At 32.2% G+C, this 22,083-nt stretch overlaps 1 protein-coding gene across 4 annotated transcripts in view; it reads left to right on the forward strand.

Moving 5' to 3' along the window:
* Positions 1 to 22,083, forward strand: part of LOC109534593 (neural-cadherin) — a gene marked incomplete at its 3' end in the record, with an annotated part of 562,228 nt that overhangs the window by 135,554 nt on the left and 404,591 nt on the right. For 3 of the 4 annotated variants that reach the window (XM_048664694.1, XM_048664697.1, XM_048664698.1), the window contains 3 exon segments: positions 6,082 to 6,271; positions 7,314 to 7,496; positions 13,802 to 13,991. In XM_048664694.1, coding sequence (XP_048520651.1) covers positions 6,082 to 6,271; positions 7,314 to 7,496; positions 13,802 to 13,991 — 563 coding nt within the window. 4 annotated transcript variants of the gene reach the window in all.

Raw genomic sequence — 22,083 nt, forward strand, 5'->3', positions numbered from 1 at the left:
GTAGGAATCAACTTGCTTGTTTTAATTGGAACACCGTATATATTATTAGATTTTTGAGTTCAACTGCAAATTCGAAATATATTTTATGTATCTATACCTAATCTAATCTAGTATCCTATACCTAAGTCGAACCATTTTTGATATATTTGAAATTTTGTGTACAAAATAAATGCTGTCGAAATTCCATTAAAGTAAGTCCTTTTCAACAATAAATGCGACTGAACTTAAGTAGACCGTGTTCGTTTATAGGAAAAATTAATAATTATTCGGGTCATCAAGGAACTGTACTTTTTTACATAAAATTACCAAAAACGGTTAGACTTAGGTATATGATATTATACATGAAATATATTTAGAATTTGGAGTAGAATTCAAAAAAGTAAGAATATATAGGCTGTTCCATTTCAAATAAGCAAGTTGATACCTACTTCAGGTATGACCGGAAGTGTAGCCATCTTAAAAATAATTTAGGTCGCTTGCCCCCAACGACTTCGACACACCGTCCAATTTTCAAATTTCTCCTAATTACAGTTTCCTAGATATCGATTGAGGCATATAAGCAGGACCAGTCTTGTATGAGTTTAGCACATTATTTCCCAATCTGTCCAGAATTCAACAATGTCATCCCAGTATTTTCGTTTTTTTCTCAGAATTTTGAGTCTCTTCTTCAGATACTCCAATCTCAATTAATTGATAACCACTCGACATTCAGTAAAGCTATTGGAGCTCATGAGCGGCTTGCACAGTCGTGAATACCAACAGCATTCGTGAAAATAATATTTTCTCCATGCGTGCGTTGCTTATTGATCGCATACAGGAGCCTTTCTGAATGTTATATTGTTTCAATTAATTGAGATTGTAGAATAAAAGGATGAGCAGATTTTTGACCCGTTTAAAAATAATATATAAAAACTGAAAATTCTTCACTTGTGTCTATTCTCTTTTCTTAGTTGTCCTCCGTATGACCGTACAAGAAAGAAGAAGTGTATTTATTTGTGTGACACGAATAAACTGTTCACTTTACATATTAACTTATTCGAAAATTTCGTTTGTAGTTTACTGCTTTCAAAATACTGCTTTAGGATGAAATAGGTCACCCGGTAAACTATTGTTTAATTGTAATATCAACAGATTTTGTGGCTCGTTTTGTAAACCGTGTATTTTTTAATTTAATACATTCGAGGATGTTAGATCATCAGCTCGTAGAAAATTTTCACAAAATTAAGGACAATTTGACTTATAAATGTGTTCTCTAAAAAGCGGAAAGATTGATTACTCTTTTCAAGTGATAGAGCGCGGATACAACTGCGTCAATTTTCAAACAAAACTACACGTGCAGCAAATACCGCACGCTCTATTCGAAATATGATTTATTTGTACTTGCGGCCAACAAATTAGGGTAATTCTCATCGATTTTAATCATATATGAATACATATTTGCAACCTGATTAGTTTTTCCAATTGATTTGTAACCGATTGTTTCCTCATTAGTTTCCGAACAATGCTAGTGCCACACATTATGGTACTGACCAATAGGCGGTTAGTTTTATAGATACAAAAATTAGACGATGAACCGGTGGATGATTTCGGAAGAATGTGGAATTTAGTTTGCAATTTGGTGATTGCTAATGTGCCATGCCTCAATTGTATTCAAGTATCGACATTAATTAGTTTAATAGCTATTATTTTGCTTCAAACACACCTATTCCTAAATGTTATTTCTCAGTCATAGGTGAGATATCCCTTGGTTGAGTAATAAAACTGCGTGTTTGAAAATGTGGTTACGTGCCTTCCGATTGTGAGAAGATGCGAACCATTTATCACGAAAATAAACGATCCATTTTCGGCGGAGTGATTTTATGCAATTTTTGGGTATTTATGCGAATTTTTGCATTTATCAGGAGTTATCTTTTTGAACTTCCCATGTGACCTTGCAACTATTTTTACACTGCCCATGGTTAGCAGAAGTTAATAGTCTCAATGTCGGGATTATTACTGCCTGCTATCTGATATGAGCTGCACAGTATTTGCGGACAGTTACCACACATTTTTCTGGATAGCTGCTCCGTAAATAACTGATAGCATTAACAAGCGTAAGCCATCACCCACACTCAACCCTCCTCAAATTCCTCAAAACTAACGACAAGTCCCGCTCTTGCTTTTTGATTCCACGGCCGCGTCTAATGCTGCGCACACAGCGTGAGACGTACCGCCTCGAAGCTACTGCGCAGGACAAAGGGTACCCGCCCCTCTCCCGATCAGTCGAAGTGCAGATCGATGTGGTCGATCGGGCCAACAATCCTCCCGTTTGGGACCACGTAGTGTACGGGCCGATCTACATCCGAGAGAACCATGCCGTCGGTGGCAAAGTGATCTCTGTTAAAGCCAGGTCTGTCCCATTTTGGAGAGGCAGATGGGCACTTTGGTATTTGGAGAAAAACTTCGACTTTCTTCACCTACTACAAATCACTTGTAGGAAACTGTGTCAATTTTGTTCTGTTCTTTTGTCTGTATAGCTAAAGAAGGAATTATTTTTGCATTTTGGTCAAATTTCAATATTTATGTTCTTCAATATTCACTAAAAGCCATCAGCTTAAGTCCATTATAGAGGTTTTTCTTCAGTACCATGCAAATGTAAACTGCATGTGCCAATGTAAACATAATTCTCATAGGCATGATTCTCAATATTTTATATTCTAGTAGAAACAACAAATACGATAAAAGTTTTGTCCTATCCACCAGATTTTCAAATATAAAATCTGGAACTAAAATTGGAAAGTAAAATTCTGATATAAACTAATTCCAATCAAATTTGATATACATGATCTCTGTAAAGTGTGTGTGTGTGTGTGCAAAATCCTGCATCAGGTTCCTGCGATACAATATCACCCTACTATTTGAACACAATTTCGCTTCGATACTCTTTTTGAATCAGATGTTAGAATCAATCACCATTTGCTATGCACATTTAGGAGGGTGACGTGATCAACATGTAATTTAAAAGACAAGTTACTTTTCTTATGACCCATTTTGTGTTCGTTCAATTTGTAGTGTAGTGAAGTTTTATTAAGTGAATATTTCTCATTTGTGGAACGAAATACGTCTTAAATTATTTGACAAAACAATTTTAAGCAAGAAATCTAATGTAATTCTTATTATATATCTCCGTTAGCGTCTTTATTAAGAGCGTAAGAAGTGGATCGTAGCCACCAGTTTTTTAATCCCAAAATGTCTTAGGCTACTTATTCACTGAATTTTGATTTTGTTCATTATTCATAGGCGTTGATATTGATGGCTCCATCAATTTTAAAGTCCGCCATGAAAAATGAACAAGAGTTGCATCAATGCATGCAATCTTCAGTAAGAATACTGCAGATCACTTCTTTCAAGACATCTTTTCTTTCATAAAAGATGTGACTATCCCAAACATAAGCATAGCAAGTAATAATTGCCATCAATACTTGCTATAAATGGGCGACACAAATAAATATCTCCTTTTAAAGAAGATTTGCATATTTCTGGCAGCGCCCCCTTGAATGCATAGCAAATTTTAACGTATTCTTCCGATATAAAATTTTGTTCTTATAGTAACATTTGAAACAAAACAATATGTTTTTTTTGTTTTAAGCGTAACGTTGATCCCTGAATTTCGAAAGCCATCTTTAATTTTACTTAATTTATTTAAAACTTTTAAATTAGACAAATCTGGCAAAATTGTCTGGTTCTAACCCCCCTTAATCTGTAGCAGATTACGAGGGATCTAATTTCGTTCCTAAATAAGAACATTTCTCAAGCCTATGGAAGTTAGGTAAAGAGAGGATTATTTTTACAACAATAGAACTGGCAATTTACATAAGGATAAATACAGTATTTTTCAACTTTTTTAAATAGTGTTAGCAGTTAGCAACGCTTTTGGTCAGAAAATGTTTTTACAGTTACTTTAAGCCTGCTTTTTAACTTACTGCAACTGCCAAGTGATGAAATTAAGCAGCATGTACATTAATTTAAAAAATCACAATTATTTCTTATTGCTATCCATTTATTAGGATTGACCAGTTGCTACGACGGTAATTTCAAAATATTGCTATTACTTTCATGTAATAAGTTTAAGTTTAAAATTAGTGTTTAGACGGTTTTTATTTTTTTTTTAATTCCGGTTACAATCAATTGAAATTTTAAATAAGACACTTTTTACACAATAACGAAAACTTTCCGGATAATTTTGAAAAACATCTTTGCACTGATCTAATCTAAATCGTGATTCGATCGTCTTGAATATAGGATTTCAGGATTTTCTAAACTATGTTCTAGGGATTCCGAGTGTTACCCTGAATTTAATTTTCTTTTTTCTATAATTGGGGTAACATTTTCTGTAAATTTTGCACATAGAATTCAACTTAAACAACTCAAACTGCGTCTTCCGTTAAAGCTTTTGAGTTTCCAAATAGTTATCTGATATATTTAGTTCTAAGAGAATATTAGCATATTAAAAATAAATTCATTTCATAACGTTATTTCTTGTTTCATACATTTGATGTGTTTGTTGAAGTTCCTTCACCATTGTATTGAGACAAAAGATTATTCTTGGCCATACCATAAACAATAATCAATAGTGACTTTTTAACACAACATAATTTAAACTAGAATATCAAAAGGTTGTTGCAGTTTTGATCTTGAAAGTGACTAGATTCTTATCTATCTACTCAATTAGTTAACGATTGGAACATATGGTATATCAGAGTTGCCGGGTAAAAACGGTTCAATCTCGAAACTTCGCGACTTTTATTTCCAATGTCACGCAAAATTTCTGTCTTTTATAGAACATGTTGATACTTGCAGTTTACATTTTGTCCAACTCTCTGCAGCAAAATCAATGAAATGGTGTCAGTGTTTCCCACCGCGGCAGCACGCAGCGCCGCGTTGTGGATCGAATCGTAATCTGCACGCTTTATTTACAAAAAAATTTTAAGTTGTTTTTTTGTAACAAATATATCGAAGCTAGCACGAGGTCCACAAGTCGTGATACAGCTGACTTAAAATTTTTGTTAAACTTGTTGCCATATCCAAGTTTCTTTAAACACCCATTGTTTGTTAGTCCTCGGTCCTCGTCGTTGTTATAACGCATTTTTTATTAAAGAAGCCTGGAAATGTATGTTTAGTTTTTCATTAAAGCGAACATATGACCGACATGTTTAATGGGTGCAAGTTAGCTAACCTTCTTTTAAATATTTCTCTAACATACTACAGTACTGAATGCTGTTTTCCAATTGCACTTCACGGCCAAAATTAACAAACACATGTGCTTTCTAATGTGGTAAAATGGGCACCAAATATGGCAGCGTTCAGAACAATTAAAAAAATATATTCATCCTCTACATGATTCCTCACCAACTTTTTTCACTGGAAGCGATATTTAATTTCCCATAATAAATCCTTTCCTATTTTTGTGGAATATTTTCAACGATTCTTCTGAAGAAGAACGTATTTTCGAAAGTTTTTTTCAAAAAATGGATCAGTTTTCAAAAGATTAGAACATTTTTAAACGAGGTAATTGGCATTCCGTAATTCAAACGCATTGTTCTCAATATTTTGCATGATTTCTGTCTGTAAACGTAGACATATTAGTAAATTCATTTTGTTCTTCAGTATACTTTTAATATTCGTTCAAAAACGGATTGCCAGTGTCCTTAGTTAGTTACAGTAATATTATTGCATGACCATTTTTTTCTGTAAAAAAGCGGTTTTTGAATCAGGAACTCTTTTTCGTTTAGAGGCTGAGCATTTGTTTCTATCACAGCATTCAATAAATTTTTTGTGCGTTGGAAGATTTGTTCCTATCACATTGATAAATAGCTTTTTTACAGTAAATTACATTTTTGCATGTGGCTATAGATTTTTGTCGGCCATGATATTTTTGGGCGCTGCTTTGGATCGTACTTAAGCGATTATTTTTAAGCGCCACTCTTTCCAAGCAGTTTCATTTTATAATACCAAACCTCGTTTCCGGTTAATTATTTTCGATAAATGAAACTGCTTAGATTAGGATAAACCGAAGATTTTCAATATTTGTTTCCTATCTAGCTCGGGAATTGAGAATAATCCGACTGTGTTTTACCGTCTGATGCCTGGATCTACTGCTCAAACCAATAAGTTCCACACCTTCTACCTTCAACAAAGGCCTGAAAATGGCTTTACATGGGCCGATATTAAAGTGAATCATCCACTGGATTATGAGACAATCAAGGAATATAATCTGACCATTCGTGTTGAGGTGAGCATTTAACAAACGATATTTGATTATTGTAATTGTTGTTAAATAATTATATTATCATCACAGTTATCTCAGCTAGACTAATTGTGTGTTTCTAGGTTTAGCATGCTCTAATTTTTTTGATGCTCAATTGCAATCAAAAAGTCTGCAGATTGTATTTGACAACAAATCTGGAAAGGCTATTTCATGTCAAAGTGTTTCTATTAATAGTAAAGTATATTGAGAAAATAGTTGTGGGTTGTGGCATGTTGAATCGATAAAGGAGCGACAACCATACAATTCCTTGATGCATTCACAATTCAATTGCACTTTACACACTAATTTGTCATTTTGGATGTATTATTTAATTTTAGATATATTTTGAGTTCGTGAGAATATACGTAATGTTCGTAAATTCGTATTTGTACCTTTTTGAAGTTGTCCACCACAAATTACTTAAATAATTATTAATTTTTCATTCATTTCTCAAATTAGAAGGCTTGGAAAACATATTTTAAACGAAATTATCGCAATATGTGGCAATATTCATGTAATTTCACTGTGGGCTAGATTTAGAAGAAGAAGATTAGAACTCTATACGTATGTTATTAGAAATGGACTTGCTGTTTTTAATTTATTATTTATCTCAAAAAATATACTAAGTGCGGTAGAATTTATTGATACAGACCTCATTTGAAAAAAGATAAATATTGCCTCAAAAATCGGTACAGAAAAGGTATTTTTTGGACCGAAAGTATTTAAATTAAAGTAATCAACTGACTACGTTTGCTGGTACCTTCCTCTAATAAACCAGCGTTTAAAATTAATTAGAGTATTCCTTTTCATACTCTCAGTTTTCCTATAGCGATTGTCTAATCATCAATTAAAGTAGTAATATTAATAATAATTAATAATAATCGATTATTAATAAGTATTACTTTAGTAAATTACCAATTATTGCTTAGAAGAATGTATTCAAGTTCATCGTGTATGTGTTACATATTCTAATCATAGGCACATTTTGAATTTACAGAATTAATTAATTAATTAATTTTTATTACAGAATAATGGTATTCAACAGTTGGCATCTGAAGCAATAGTGTATATTCAACTCGAGGATGTGAATGATGAAATTCCTCTTTTCACCGAAAGAGAACAGGAAACAGTTTTGGAAGGTGAACCAATTGGTACCAAAGTAACACAAGTTAACGCGATCGACCGGGATGGAACATTTCCTAACAATCAGGTATTTTTTATAAACGGAAATTCTATAGTACGTATAATAGAAATTGTTTCGAAGCAATAGCTGAAATTTTGTTGGTTATTTTAAAACAGTCCTCATTTTAATAATTAATTAACGCTAATATGCTGCAATTCAGTCTCTTCAACGAAACCGATAAAATGATCGAATACGTCTTTGAAAAATTTACCACAAATCTGCTACACAATAAACCGATCTCATTTATTTGGTCTAGACCTTTCTTTTATCATCTGCTATTTTTTGAACAATTTATAATTTTATTACCCGATTGATGCTGCTTTCATTTGAATATTGCATTTCATTGCACGGTTCAGCGAAGTATTTCTGTCTGAACTGGCTAGTTACATTAGATTACATTAAGTCGCCTTTTATCTTATTGTGATTAGTCAATAATTCCTACAAGGTGCTTCATGAGGAATGGGCATTATTTTAACAACGTATTCTAAGCTTGAAAATAACCTTATTAACGGATGTAGAGGGTGTTTACCGATTTTGTTAGAGGAAAAAAAAACGGTAGGCCAATGCATTTTTTAGTTATTGCAATATTTTTGAAACTCAGTGTTTTATTTCAACTAAAAAATATTTCTTGCATTTTTGCTGCGATATGCGATTAGATTTCTAAAGTCAGATTTGTGGTGGGTGAGCCAAATTGGACACATAAAATTAAATTTTAAAAAAATGTGTGTATTGAAGCAGATAGAAACTGGTTCCAGTTTCTTGTTAAAAATATTAATCTTATATTTACTGGCACACGCGTGTTGCTAATATGTGGTGCATACATATGGCCCGGGAGTTAGAGGCCGTTTAGAGGTGGTGATTTCTCAAAAGCTGAAAGTGAAGAGATAGAAGAGGGAGAAGAAAATAACTTAGTGGACAAAGTAGATAAAAATATAATAATATTTAAAGCTACATTATCGTACTTTCAATAAAAATTAGAATTCAATGTCTTCAGAAATTAAACATTTGCTCTCCACACACTTTTCAACTCTTCTTCGTATGTGCGCTACTACACACACGAATGCACATGCATTCGTCCTCTTCGACTATTGGCCGGCCGCGTCCATAACGCGATTCTGTATTTCTGCTCCTGAATTGGGTTTAGGCAATTTCTGGTAGAATATGACTATTTTGCATAGTACTTACTCCATCTCGAGTAAAAGTAGATTCATCCGTAAATAGGCCTCGATGTATTAAAAATGTGTAATTCAGAATCCAGAGACAAAACTCCAGTTTCTTTACACCATCTCCGGGATGCAAGTGGTGAACACGTCTTAGATGATAGGGAATAAAGCCAATGTACCTCTGGTTTCTACTATTCTTTGCGGAATATTTTCCGCATTGTTGTCATTTTAAACTCCATGCTCCCATTTTGTTGATAGATGGTAATGTGCCATGARAACTCAAAGTTGCTAAAKCCTTAACTATCACTTTCCGTGTAAGAATTATTCTATTAGGAAACCTTTTACGGCATTTTGCAACATCAGATGCAGCATTTCCGTCACAAAATCCGYAGACAAAACCCATATCTGYATATTCAGATACACTGAAAACYTTTGGAATTTTACGCTAAWACAAACKATGGTTCCCATTGACATTTAAATGTGTCCAAATTGGCCCAGCTACCACAAATCTRGGTTAAGAATCCYAACGGCTTCTCGTAGTAAAAAAAATGAAGATATTTTTTTATTTAAATTACAAGGAATTTGAAAAATAATTATAATAATACAAAAAACTAAATAACCGCGCAAAACTAATAGTGACTTCAATATGTCCCAAGTTGGGCTTCACTTCGTAAATTTCCTATTTGGTGCTCGAGGAACCGTGTAGAAGTGAGTGGACTCGCTCAATTGATTCCTGAGATCCCTATGAGTAAAGCCTAATAGCATCATCTAATTTTTTCTGCGTAACGTTCAACCCAGGAAATAATAAAGCATATCTAAAATTTGAATTCTTCGTATGCTTAAGAAATATTAAATCCGTTTAAGCCTCTATACATTTTTTCTATCCCGCAAAATTCATTTTAATAGTGGCTTCCGATTTTGAGCATGGCAGTTGCCGACTTATTATTATTAAATTAAAATTAAAGCACTTTCACAGCACAACGAAATCCCTGTTAATTTATCTAGAGTGAATTTAATTTGAAATTCTACACCTCGAATTCTTTATCCCGGAACTAAAATAAAACTTTAAAAACTGTTATTAGGTTTTCGGGCTAGATTCTTTAAGTTAATAAACTAACTGGGAAGCTCTTTCAGAACTATGCCTGCACGATATCTTTTGATGTTGACGGCGATTTTTCGAAAAGTTGCTTTTGGCGAGGAATTTGTTTGTCTTAGCATACAAAAATTCAATAGTTTAACTTACAATTTATTTTGGACCTGTCATTGTTGTATGATGAAAATTGTTAGTTAAGGTAATATACTATGCTTAGAAGTATTCTTAAAATACTTGTTCAGGAACTATGTATATGCACCGAAGAGGCTGAGTGTTAATAAATTTTAATGCGTATTACAGGTCTAACATCTCATAAACTAGGGAGAAATGAATTTTAAATTTCCGAAAGCTTGTACAAGGGTTGCTAATAACAATTTAGCGCTTTTACCTGTTAGATAAGTTTTCAAATTAAAATTTTATGCTGGCGTAACTGCTACTTATGTTTAATCAGCTTTAAATTAAATGGAAACTTATTATTTACTGGAGCTCTAAACTTTACGTCTGGAAATGCTGTTGCATATCCGCACCTCTATGAACTGTGCATTTTATCTTCAAGCTTAATTGTTTGACGTGAATAATTGGGCCTCAAATCGCAATTGCCAAAATTACATTTAATTTTTATTTTGTCCACCATGACTTAAATTTTTTAGTGAAATATTAAATTAGAATATAATTTTTGCGTACTGTTGAAAATTGCATTTCCGAATGGCTGCTTAGTTTCGATCTACTAAATTTTAATTACATGGCTCAAGTTGTTTACATTAAACCTGTTTTTCTGCATTTCGCCGCCCTGTGACCGCGTTGCTTGCTCTAATGTAAACATTTTGCTTCAGAATTTTCGTGGCTGTTTGTTTGTGGCTCCGAAAAATTACCCTTATTTAGTCATTGCATTCCAGTAAGTACTCGATAATTGTTGTAAATGTGCCGCGTTTCTTGTATTAGCATCGAAAATGTACAAGCGGGTTAGGTAAGTTTTATTCTCATAGACTTTCATGGCATGTTCGAAAACATTACGAAAATGTCGTATACACTATGGCACAAAAGTGTAAATTAGCGGAGTTAACGTTTCTTGTGCACTCTTTTTTCGAAGTATTTATCATGTAATTCCTGAATGACGACAGATGAAAGGATGATTCTCAAGATTACGTGTAAATATAACATGCTTATTAAATCCTTTACAAATTTTATAGGAAAACATACCGGGGTCGTTTAAAAACTGTCTGGAATTTTTCTAAAAGGTAACTTTCAGGAATCATTGTAAACTGTTCCCTCAGCTAAATAGTGTTTAAGTAGATAAGTGCATCTTGATACTTTTTCAGATGGTCAATAGTTTTCGAGTGATTTCAAATTACCAATGCATATGCAAGACGAAATCGGCCAACTTTTTAAATAATCTTAATTATTTTGCTGCGCTACATTTTGAAGAGATATTCTGCGTCCTACAACAAGTTTTAGAAATCATTTCTGGGGAGACTTAAAAGCTACTTTCTAAAAATTAAGTGACCCTCGCATCTCTTCTACCTACTATTCCGTAAACGGGTTGTCTCCGGTATAGGAAGTTAAGTTAAAAAGTTTTCTTAGTTTTGGTCACTATCAAATCAGTAAAAAATCAAGAATAGTTAAATGATTGCACTTTTAAGAGCGTAACCGCTTCGTTAGACGATGTTTTGGAACTACACTATATAAGACACTTTCATAATATTTTTGGGTTTAGAATATGTATTTAAAAGTTAAAATTGAATTCTAAGAATTGAAACCTCCTGTATTTTATGTACATTGCAGAATTAAGTGTATCTTTAGCGGGCTTTTGATGATTTATTACACGCAATAAGCCACTGATCGTTTTTTTTCTAATTTTTTTAGTTCAAATTTTATGACTTCCGTTTCATCTTGAATTAACTAAAATACCCAATAATGGGGTAATACACTCAGCATATCAGGTCACAAATCCATATACAGGCATCTTTTTAATTACAAGCAAAAATTATTAAACCACGGCAATTTTATGACAATCTTGGCAACTCGGTATTTGGAAAAGTGGGAACTCGATAAATTATCGCCTATGTAAATAATAATGAAATGATTGTACTTGAAAAATTAAGATTGAGAACGGGAGACGTTAATAATTGTTTAAATAATAATAAATTTAAGATGTATTTAACGAGTTTTCTCTGCTGCATAACATATATTATCACTGCAATTGGTAAATATTCCACCGTGAATGTCGTGGCTCAATTAAGAATCTTTGGAAAATAAATAAATCGGGTTCAAACCCCACTTTCAATTAAAGCGCACCAAACACCAACATTTTAACGCTCTTTAAACTGAATTTCCTGGATCTTAAGTGGATTTGCTACCGCTCCATTATGCATATTTCGGCGATTAAAACTTTTGCTGACAGAAAAACTGGATTAGCTGTCTTTAATTTGAATTTTACTAAGTCATGGCTTGATTTTTGTAGATTTATTTTTAAATGTCCATAAGATTGAAACTTTTTTCGCTCATAAACCCTTGTTAATTTTTTGCATTTCTGCAGGATTTTTTAATACAATATTTGGTACTGAAACATGCGATCTAAGTAATAGCGGAAAAAGAGCAATATGTGGATTTCAGGTTCTTCGTAGTCATTATTTTTCTTTTCGTCAAATTACTGCATTTTTCTTTCTGTTTCACTTTTAAAATAATTTTCATTGATTTTTGTAATATTATAATTACAAATAATCAAATCTGCATTTGCAGGTATTAAATACGAGTTCCTCAGTGCAGCAAGTTGTGCAGTTATGTACATTTGTACGTAGTATTTAGCAAAATACAATAACTGAATTAGAAACGTTACTCATTAATGTGATCACGTTTTCATAATATAAATAATTTTGGAAATACGTGATTGCTTACATACATTTTTTAAACAAACTTATTTTAATACTTAAAAAATCTAATACGTCTTACGCTAACTCCTTACATGTAACCTTATTTTTTTTCCATAAGAAGTAGCTTTGTAAATAACAGTGTTTTAATTTTTTTATTGATATCTATTCCTATTTCCTAAACGACAAAGCATATTAAATTAATATGTATAGTATTTGTCTGATATAGATTTTTTTATTGAAATTGGAAATATTCTTCTTACTGTAGGGTTTCATTTTCTTTTAAACCCATTGTAAGTTTGAAAATGCAAAAGGCAAATAAATATTTTAGCAGTTCGTGCAACACCAGTCAACACCATTTTTGTCCCACTGCTTTCTTTTTCTGGAAAATATTTACGAAATGATAATACATTTTTTCCGAGAGCCCAGACTATGGTTAATTTTTTTTGTCTAATATGTTTGTCTTTTTTTCTGTTACTTTAGTCGTTTCCTTTGTCCTACATTTGGCGTCATGCTTTAGAAACAAGCTTGAATTTTTTTGGCGTTTGTCTACTATTTACGGGTAATAACAGTAACAATATCAGACAAGAAAATAACTAAATTAGCATTGACCGGAATACGGCAATCTATATACTTACTCTATTTTCATTTCTTTGAGTATCCCAATAAAACGTTTGAAGATCGGTCGTATCTTTTGACGAATAATTTGCTACTTAAAATGCCAGTTTAATTAGTCTAATTTTATATTTATCCTTTTCGCTTTCCTCTGAAGTTCACGGTTTTAAAATCCTCGTAAGATATTTTGACTGGCTTATTAGCTCGTCAGCATCTGTTCCGGCACTTAAAATATATAGCCTTAAGCTGGACCGTAAAAGTTCTTGGTTCGTCTCGAACAGTTTACTGCAGCAAAATTGTTCAAATGGCATTTTGCAAATACAAATATTATTGCGGCTGGGAATAATCGACTAGATATTTTACTATTATTTCAATAAAGCAGAATGTTATGCATTTTAGAGTTCATATATAGATTGGATCTGAGAGTAGTATTTTTATTTATGTATTTCGGCAATATATTGTTGATGTAATTACGAATTGGAAAGTTTCTATTTATAAAATGATGCCAACTTTTGCGCCAAATGGTTTTAAATATATTGTTAACTACTTTAAGTTTAAGATAAAAGTTAGTAATTACATATACTTTCTTTGCAGGTGTATTATTTTATTGTGGACTCTCCGAGAAATGAAGGAAAGGACTTTTTCGAGATCAACAAAGAAACGGGTGAAGTGTTCACGAAAGTAGTGTTTGACAGAGAAAAGCAGGGAGCCTACGCATTAGAAGTGGAAGCTCGAGATGGTGCACCATCAGCCAGGCCGAATAGCAAAAGCGAACCCAATTCAGGTACGTTTATTGATAGTGATTTTAGTGAAATGATAAACATCTTGAAATTACTGCGGTCCAATTATAACGCAATTCAGCTTCAAAATCATGTTCGAAAACCCCATACAAACTCTTATTCATCTCTTACCATTATGAAGATCGTTGTTTTACGAGCTTCGAAAACCAGTAGACATTTCGTTACAAAGAATGTAAATAAGAAAGCCTGGAAAACTTTCGACGAAGTTTAGAGTTTCCAACAAAAGTTCAGCTCCATAAGATCGGGAAACGGACTACCTATAATTTGAAATGTAAATGCACTTTGCATTAAAGGTGAAAAACTTTAACAGAAGGAATTGGGAATAAATGTTTACATTTAGAAAACTTTATTGGCGACGTTTTTGTTTCCCACCGTCTTACTACTTTTGATCGGTGTAATACGCTTAGAGATGGAAGAATAATAGAACAAATTAGAACATTGGCTACGGCGGAAAACACTTAAAATTCGCTGGAATTGGAAATGCCTCTTTGCCTCATAACGGCCGTGCAACTCTGAAGATTATACAGGGTGGTCCACCGGTAACCGATGCGTTCGATATCGGGCAAACTATGATTAGGCGATATTTGTAAATTGGTCTGTGTGTGGAAGTATTTGGGGGCAAGCGATCTGATTTTTTTTGAAAATCGCTATCCTTCCGCTTATACCGGAAGTAGGTATTACCTTGCTTATTTTAAATGGAACAGCCTATACATTAGTAGATTTTTGAATTCTACTCCAAATTCTAAATAAATTTCGGGTTGATATCTTATAGCTAAGTCTAAGCGTTTTTGATATACATATTTGAAATTTTATGTAAAAACATGACAGTTGCTACCACTCGAATAATTATTAATTTTTATTATAAGGGAATATGTTCTACTTAATTTCAGTCGCACTTATTGTTGAACAGGACTTACTTTAATGGAATTTCGACAAAATTTTGATAACTATTGATACAAAGCGTTAAAAACAATTAGTTTCAAATGGCGTTGAGAAAACCAAATTCGTTGTCGAAATTCCATTAAAGTAAGTGCTGTTCAACAAGAAATGCGACTCAAATTAAGTATGACTAACGTCCCTTATTGAAAAAATGAATAATTCTTCTAGTGGCTACAACCGTAATTTTTTACATAAAATGTCAAATATATCAAAAAAGTTAGGTATAGGATATTATACACGCGAAATATTTAGAATTTGGAGTAGAATTCAAAAATGTAATAATATATAGGCTGTTCCATTTAAAATAAGCAAGTTGATACCTGCTTCCGGTATAACGGGAAGTGTGGCCATCTTGAACATTTTTTAGGCCGCTTGCCCTGAATGACTTCGGCACACTCTCCAATTTTCAAATTTCTCCTAATTACAGTTTGCTAGATACCAATCGCGGCGGTTCCCGGTGGAACACCCTGTATATTGGCATATCAACCTGTGATGACTTACAACCAGTCGAAAGTTCGAATGTAAAATACATGGTGCTGGAAATTACGGTTTAAAATAATATATTGCCATATCGGAAAAACGACGAAACTAGCAGGTAACCACATGATTTCTTACTAACAGAGTTCCATTAAGTATAGTGATTCGTTACTAAAGCAATATTATATATTTATTAATGTTCACCTGAAAAGTTTTTTGACCCGGAATTATTAAAAGGGCTTTTTTAGTTTTAACGCATGAAATAAGCTCGACTTTCGTTTGCACACTTTGCACTTTGCATTTTTACTCAGCACAGTCAAATTTCTACCTGAAAAAACCGCAATATTCCGTTGTCATAATTACGCACTTTTATAGGGATTTTCCTAAGGAGATACTACTATTGAAACCACTGGTTGCAAATGTTTCTAAAGTTGAAACTGCAGCAGTTTTTATTTAGTCAATCAGTCGAATTTTCGCATAATTGAAAAGCATAAATTTCCAAAGGCAGTATTTTTCTTATTTTAAAATCAATGGAAGAGTTGGTTGACGTCGAAAGATGACGTAAAACATTTTATCTCAAATGACGACTTACTATTTTTCTTCGTTTCAGGGATACTCGAAGTTGACTTAAGTTTCGCCAATTTTATGCTTGAAATTACATTTCGTGAAATAACTGTGCCGCTGTACCTTTAGATTAAATACATTTTCATCAAAACATCTACTTAAGTTCAATAGCTAGTTTCTAAATTTTATAAATGGCAGGGAGTTTTTTCTAAAGCTATTTTAGATGCGTCCACAAAATGGAAAGGCCAGCGTTCTTTTGTTCGACCTAACTTTAATTTAACAATTTTTTTCCATTAAGATTCAGTAAGCGGCAAATTTTATAAACATTCGATAAAACATAAAAGAAATATTTGGAAGTGTTTGGAACGGCTTCCACGTTTTTGATCAAAAGTTTAAAAAAAGTTTGCAAACTTCGTCTAAATAAAATGCTTTTTTATCACATATGCTTTATTCAATGTAAAATCGCTTGATTTCATGTATTGCAATAGCCATCAGTTTCGTTTCTCTCTAAACTAAATTTAAAACTGGAAAGTCTTATCAGAATTTTTAGAAAATACTAAATGTAGTTGAAAATAAATAGATAAAACTATGATTTATTTTGCATTGGGTGTAGCGCAAGAATGGATGTGATTGTGTGCAATTTATCTTTTATTACAGATAGTGTATTATAATATTTCGCACGTGAAAAATCACATTCCTTGAGTGAATAACCCGTTTTCTTGTTTTATTCCTTATTTTTTCCCAGCTTTCGGTTGTTTCAATAAATATGCAACAAAATTTACAATTATAACACTTAAAATTAATTTAGTAAAATAATTCTCTTGGAAATAAGAATAACTCAATTAATTTAGTTTATTTTTTATATATTCGCAGAATTATTCCAGTAAGATGGGGATATAACTGTTTATACATTGTTAGGATTCGCATTGTGTGCAAATATAAATGATGGCACTTATTACGTGTACTTACTTGTTATATTTCTTCATAATTTTTCACACTAAAGTCACAAAGCTGCCAGACTTTTTTAAATTTCTTTTTGTATAATATATTGAAAAATAGACCCGGCGTCCCCATCAGAGAGTTTAAAAGCTCCGATAATCTGTCATCAGCGCGGCTAATGATTTTTCGCTGTAAAAATTAATTAGCATGTTATGTTTTTATTATGCGAGTATACATTGATTTTGATGGAAATTATACTTCAACATGCCATAATATTACTAGGACGATATTTTGTACTAAACGCAGACGAGGTTTTGGGGCAGTTATTAGCTGACTTTTCCGGATAACAAGAAAAACAATTTAGAACGCTTGTTGTTTAAATTAGTCTGACATCCACTTTTATTTATGCTCCTTTGGCACAATTTCATTTGGGGTCGAGCAAATAATACGAGGTATAAGGACGATTAATTGGACAAACATACGAACATTAATTGCTTTATTCGACAACAACCGGAGTATGCTGATACGTTAAAAAAGCTATTTATGGAGCGTCATGAAATATTTAATAAGCATACTGTTCTGTTTATGTTGAAAAATTAATATATGCCATTTCAATGGCAAATAGCATCATTTTGTTCTTTGTCTCAAAAGTTGGTTTATTTATTTTTACTTTTCTTATTTCTGCAGATCAATATAATTATATGCCATAACAAGTTATGGCAAAGTATTTTTTTTTTAATTTTCAGAAAGTCATAGAGATTATCAATTGATCAGTTTGAAGGTCTGATTGATAAAAGTGCGCTCCCTAAACAAGTATTACATTTTTTCATTTTTTACCACAACAGTTTTCAGAGACGATCTTTGTGTGGCTTATATATAGATAATTTTTGCTACAATATCAATCAAAAATGCTACCTTTTAAATACTGCTGTTGTTATGGCTTCACATTAGCAATAAAAATATACGAACGATACAGTAATTCAATTGACCTAAACAGGAACAATCTGATAATATATCTTTCCAAGTTAATTTGTTGAGATTGATTTTCAGTTTGTTCCTCTTTTCGCTTTTCTTTTGCTCCTATTTGATTGGCTATATACAAAGAGAATTTAGCCACTTGATTATTGATAAGCCTTTAAGACAGCATTACATTTACATAACAATTTATGTAAAATTTCCATCTTTGAAATTGATGCTTTACAATCTATAACACTGTTTAAATTGGTCACATGTAAAATAGCATTCATTGCGACACAATTAAATTTATTTAAAAACAAATGCGTATGAACACTGTTGCTTACATCTGGTATTTCCAATAACGAAAGTACAGAAAAAGTAGCTTACCAAAATCAGGTTGATTCATGACAGAATCCGTATCGAAATACGCGAAGTGTTATCTGTACGAGCCAAAACGAATAAAGCGACAAAGATGCATTTGTTCAGATCCTTTTTATTTCTCGGGTATCCTACATTGTCAAAGCTGTGACGGCAAACAATAGAGAACGCAAATAGTTTTTGTAGAATGTGCCTCCGATCCAGACTTTAAACCGCTTTGTGATTTATTACTTCCTAGCGTGTACTTGTTTTCCAATACTGTAGATATTTACGTGTTTTATAATGTTGAGAAAGTGCAGTTATCTGCAAACGTTAAATTGCATATGTGAAAAACAGTTGCTTTTAATCAAACCACGTTGCATAAAAATTAATCTGTTTGAATTATATTTGTTGGTCTAAATTTAATTATTGTAGCAAATTTATTGCACAGTGGTCCTGCTCCTCGACGCAATTAGTCAATATAACCAGAAATTAATTTTATTGGTAGATATTTACTAATTAGTATTTTAATGCAGCATTGTAATGATTTTTTGGTAAATAATTCATGAACACCTATAGATACTACGTTTCCATTAACGTTATTGCTTGGTGACCGACAGCTGAAAGTTAGGTAATTGAGCTTTTTCACTTTAAAAAAATCCCACCCCAATTTCAATTATATCGAAAATTGTTTAAATTATCCTAATCTGCATGGCAGTTATTATTCTTGTTAACGGCCAACTCTAAACGTTCAATTGCCTGCCGCATAAAGCAAATATAATGAATAAATTTATCAAGATAACCCAGGCCATTAAGCTCTCGATTTCATAAAAAATATTTATTTTCCATTTAAAATGTTAATGGCATTTCTTATAAAAAATAATATACTTGAATAAATTTATTTTGGAATATAAATTTATCTTGATTAAGCAAACGTTAAACGGAAAACGAAATTGCCCGACAGTTTAATGAAAATATTCTCCATGATGTTTATTTTGAGGAAGATTGTTTTATTATTTGAGTGAAGAACTCTTATTTATATGACTAGTCAAAATAATGAAATCTTCTTGACCAATTAAAATATCCTTTTGCACACGCGAAAGTTTTCAAAGATAAACAAAGCGAAATATTTTAGACTCTTTAAAATAAATAATAAATGGTGCTCGTATATTGGTTTCTTTTAAACATGCAAGACCGAAAGGGAAATAAACAGGAGATATTATTTTTAGATGAAGTGTGGTTAATAATTTATAATACTCATGCTCATACTCATACTCACTCTCAAATCGATGTCGATGAAAACTGAAGATAGGTAGAGTTACCACCAAACAATTTAGCAAAAGTGTTCTTCTGTAGCAAGTTGTTTTCTGGAATATAATAGTTACCAGAACAAAATATCCGCAGCCATGCAAATCATAAATACCTATTAAAGTTGGATGATTTGAAGAGAATCTGCTTGCAAGACTACAATAATAAATAATGATATACAATTAACGAGTGCGCATTAGTCCCGTAGAGTAAAATTATTTTTATTATTAGTTTCCTAAAAATTCAGTAACTAAATTTATATTATTTTTTCGTTGCTTTTAATTAAAACATTTTGACGATTGGCATTATTACGATTTTTCAATTTTTGTCAATATATCGACATAGAAGTAGTTGAAATTAAGTCCATTGATTGCTTGAATTGAACGCTTGACTTATTTAAACATTTTGTTTAGGGTTTGGTCAATTAATTAAGGTAAAAAATTATCATATAAAACAGGCGTGACGTAATTGCAAATGATCTCCCTCTTGTTTAAAATGCAAAATGCATCTAACTAAATGTAACGTAAATTTAAAATATTTAAATGACCTGCAGACGTAATACTGCAAAAGTTCCACCACGACGTACGAAACGTTCTCTTTAAAATGACCTATTTTAAATTTTAATACGATTCCTCGAAAGATGGATCCCATCAGAGCAAATGAAAGATCTCTTATATTTCAACTTATTACTAGTGAAACTAGAACAGCAATTGCATGATTACTTTACGTAGAAACGGAATGAATCTGTTTTAAAATGCAAAATCGCTCCTTTAAAGGAACTTGAATTATATGGCTCAAATCGCATGTAAAGTGTGATCTGAATAAATTTTATTCATTCGGAAATTATTTAGCTGAAACAATTTACGAAATGAAGAAAATTCTTTGGGCTAGTTATAAATAATTTGAAATTAGTTGAGTTTTGCCTGCAATAAACTGTAATATATATGCATATAGGTTTCTAGTCAGTGTTTTTCAAATGCAAACCGAATTGATTTGGTCGCTGGAGTACAAAGATATTCACGTACGGGAAACTTCCTGAGGCAGCGTACAAATAGATTCACTTTATATTAGAAATCTATTTCCGTTTTATTCAATTGAAGAGTTGCACACATTTGAACCATTTCCTTTTACTATCCTAGCGTTATCCTTTTAATGTTTTCTTTAACGGTCGTTTGGTATTCCGCGTTGCACACCTAATTATATTATTTATCAAAACTTTGTTATGTCATTCGTGAAAGTAACAAGTTATAAGTATCAATTAAAGTTCATTTTACCAGAATTAACTTTTCTCATGCTCGCCAAGCAGATATTTAGCTTGCCGTCAAGTTGCAAGTAAATCCAACCTTTCAAGCGGTTTGCAAGTTTTCATTCTTTCTTAGCTAACAACTATTGAAGCATATTATGCTCGACAATAAAGGATATGGTTACGTACATACATAAGCATTATCGCAATTATTTAAAGCGAAGAAGCGGAAATAATACTGTCCGATATCTTCCTACAGATCGAGGGACAATGATATTATTTAGGTTCACTTTATGAGACGATTATGATGAGCAAACTTGCAGCTACATTATACATTATTGAGCAGTTCATTGGATTTTGACGCCTTATGCAATATTGATAAGAGGAACTACTAAATACTATGTTGAATTATCGTCGCCACATTTCATAGGTCGTTACAGCCGAACTCTTTAAAAAGTTAATTGATATTTTAAACAAATTTGCCACCACAGTCCAAACAATGGCCTTTAAAAGCTTTCTGTCGTCATTTTACTTTTAAAATTATTTTTTCAGTTAAGCATGGAAAGCTTTGTATTATGTTGATTTTTTAAATTTAAAAGTCATTACCTATCGTTAAACTACTGTTTGGAATAGTTGTGACATTTTTAGTTTTGGACCAGGATAGGTTCGAAATCAAAGAATTTTACATAGAGCGAATTTTCCAGATTCAAATGTTTCGATTTCTATAATACATTTTACCCATCTTTATCAATCCAAGGTTGATTATCGATTCCCTCTGCGTGTTTGTTTAAATTATTAACGCTGTTTAACTGTTTTGTTTGAGGAATATTATTTTAAACAATTTCAGATCTGTAAGGATGACGCTAACGTAGTTTTAAATTCCTAATTATTTAGTTTTGTTTGGAATGGGCGATTAGTAATTAGAATAATTCCACATTGAACCGTCGCACTGATTCATCCGTATTTGGTTTCAACGACGAAACTTTATAATTAAACCAGTTTCCGTTAATTTTAAAAGCGCAGCTTCATAAGCATGTTAAGCTTTTATCAAATGTTAAAACGAAAGTTTGTTCAAATTCTCATAAACCTGCCCTTGAACTCACACTTGAAAAGTATCTCATTCGTATTATTAGAGACAGTATTATGTGTGTGATCACCATTTGATCAACGTCATACAGGAAAATGGAATATGTGATAAATTCCAAATTAAAATCAAATCCTGGGTTCTTCAGTCATTTATTGTCTATTTATCAATTAAAAAAACGTTTCGGTGTTTTCCACCATCATCAGTT

The sequence above is a fragment of the Dendroctonus ponderosae genome, unplaced genomic scaffold (genome assembly GCF_020466585.1).
Source record: "Dendroctonus ponderosae isolate FM_Combo_2020 unplaced genomic scaffold, Dpon_F_20191213v2 Dpon_F_20191213_3, whole genome shotgun sequence".
NCBI classification, from domain to species: domain Eukaryota; kingdom Metazoa; phylum Arthropoda; class Insecta; order Coleoptera; family Curculionidae; genus Dendroctonus; species Dendroctonus ponderosae.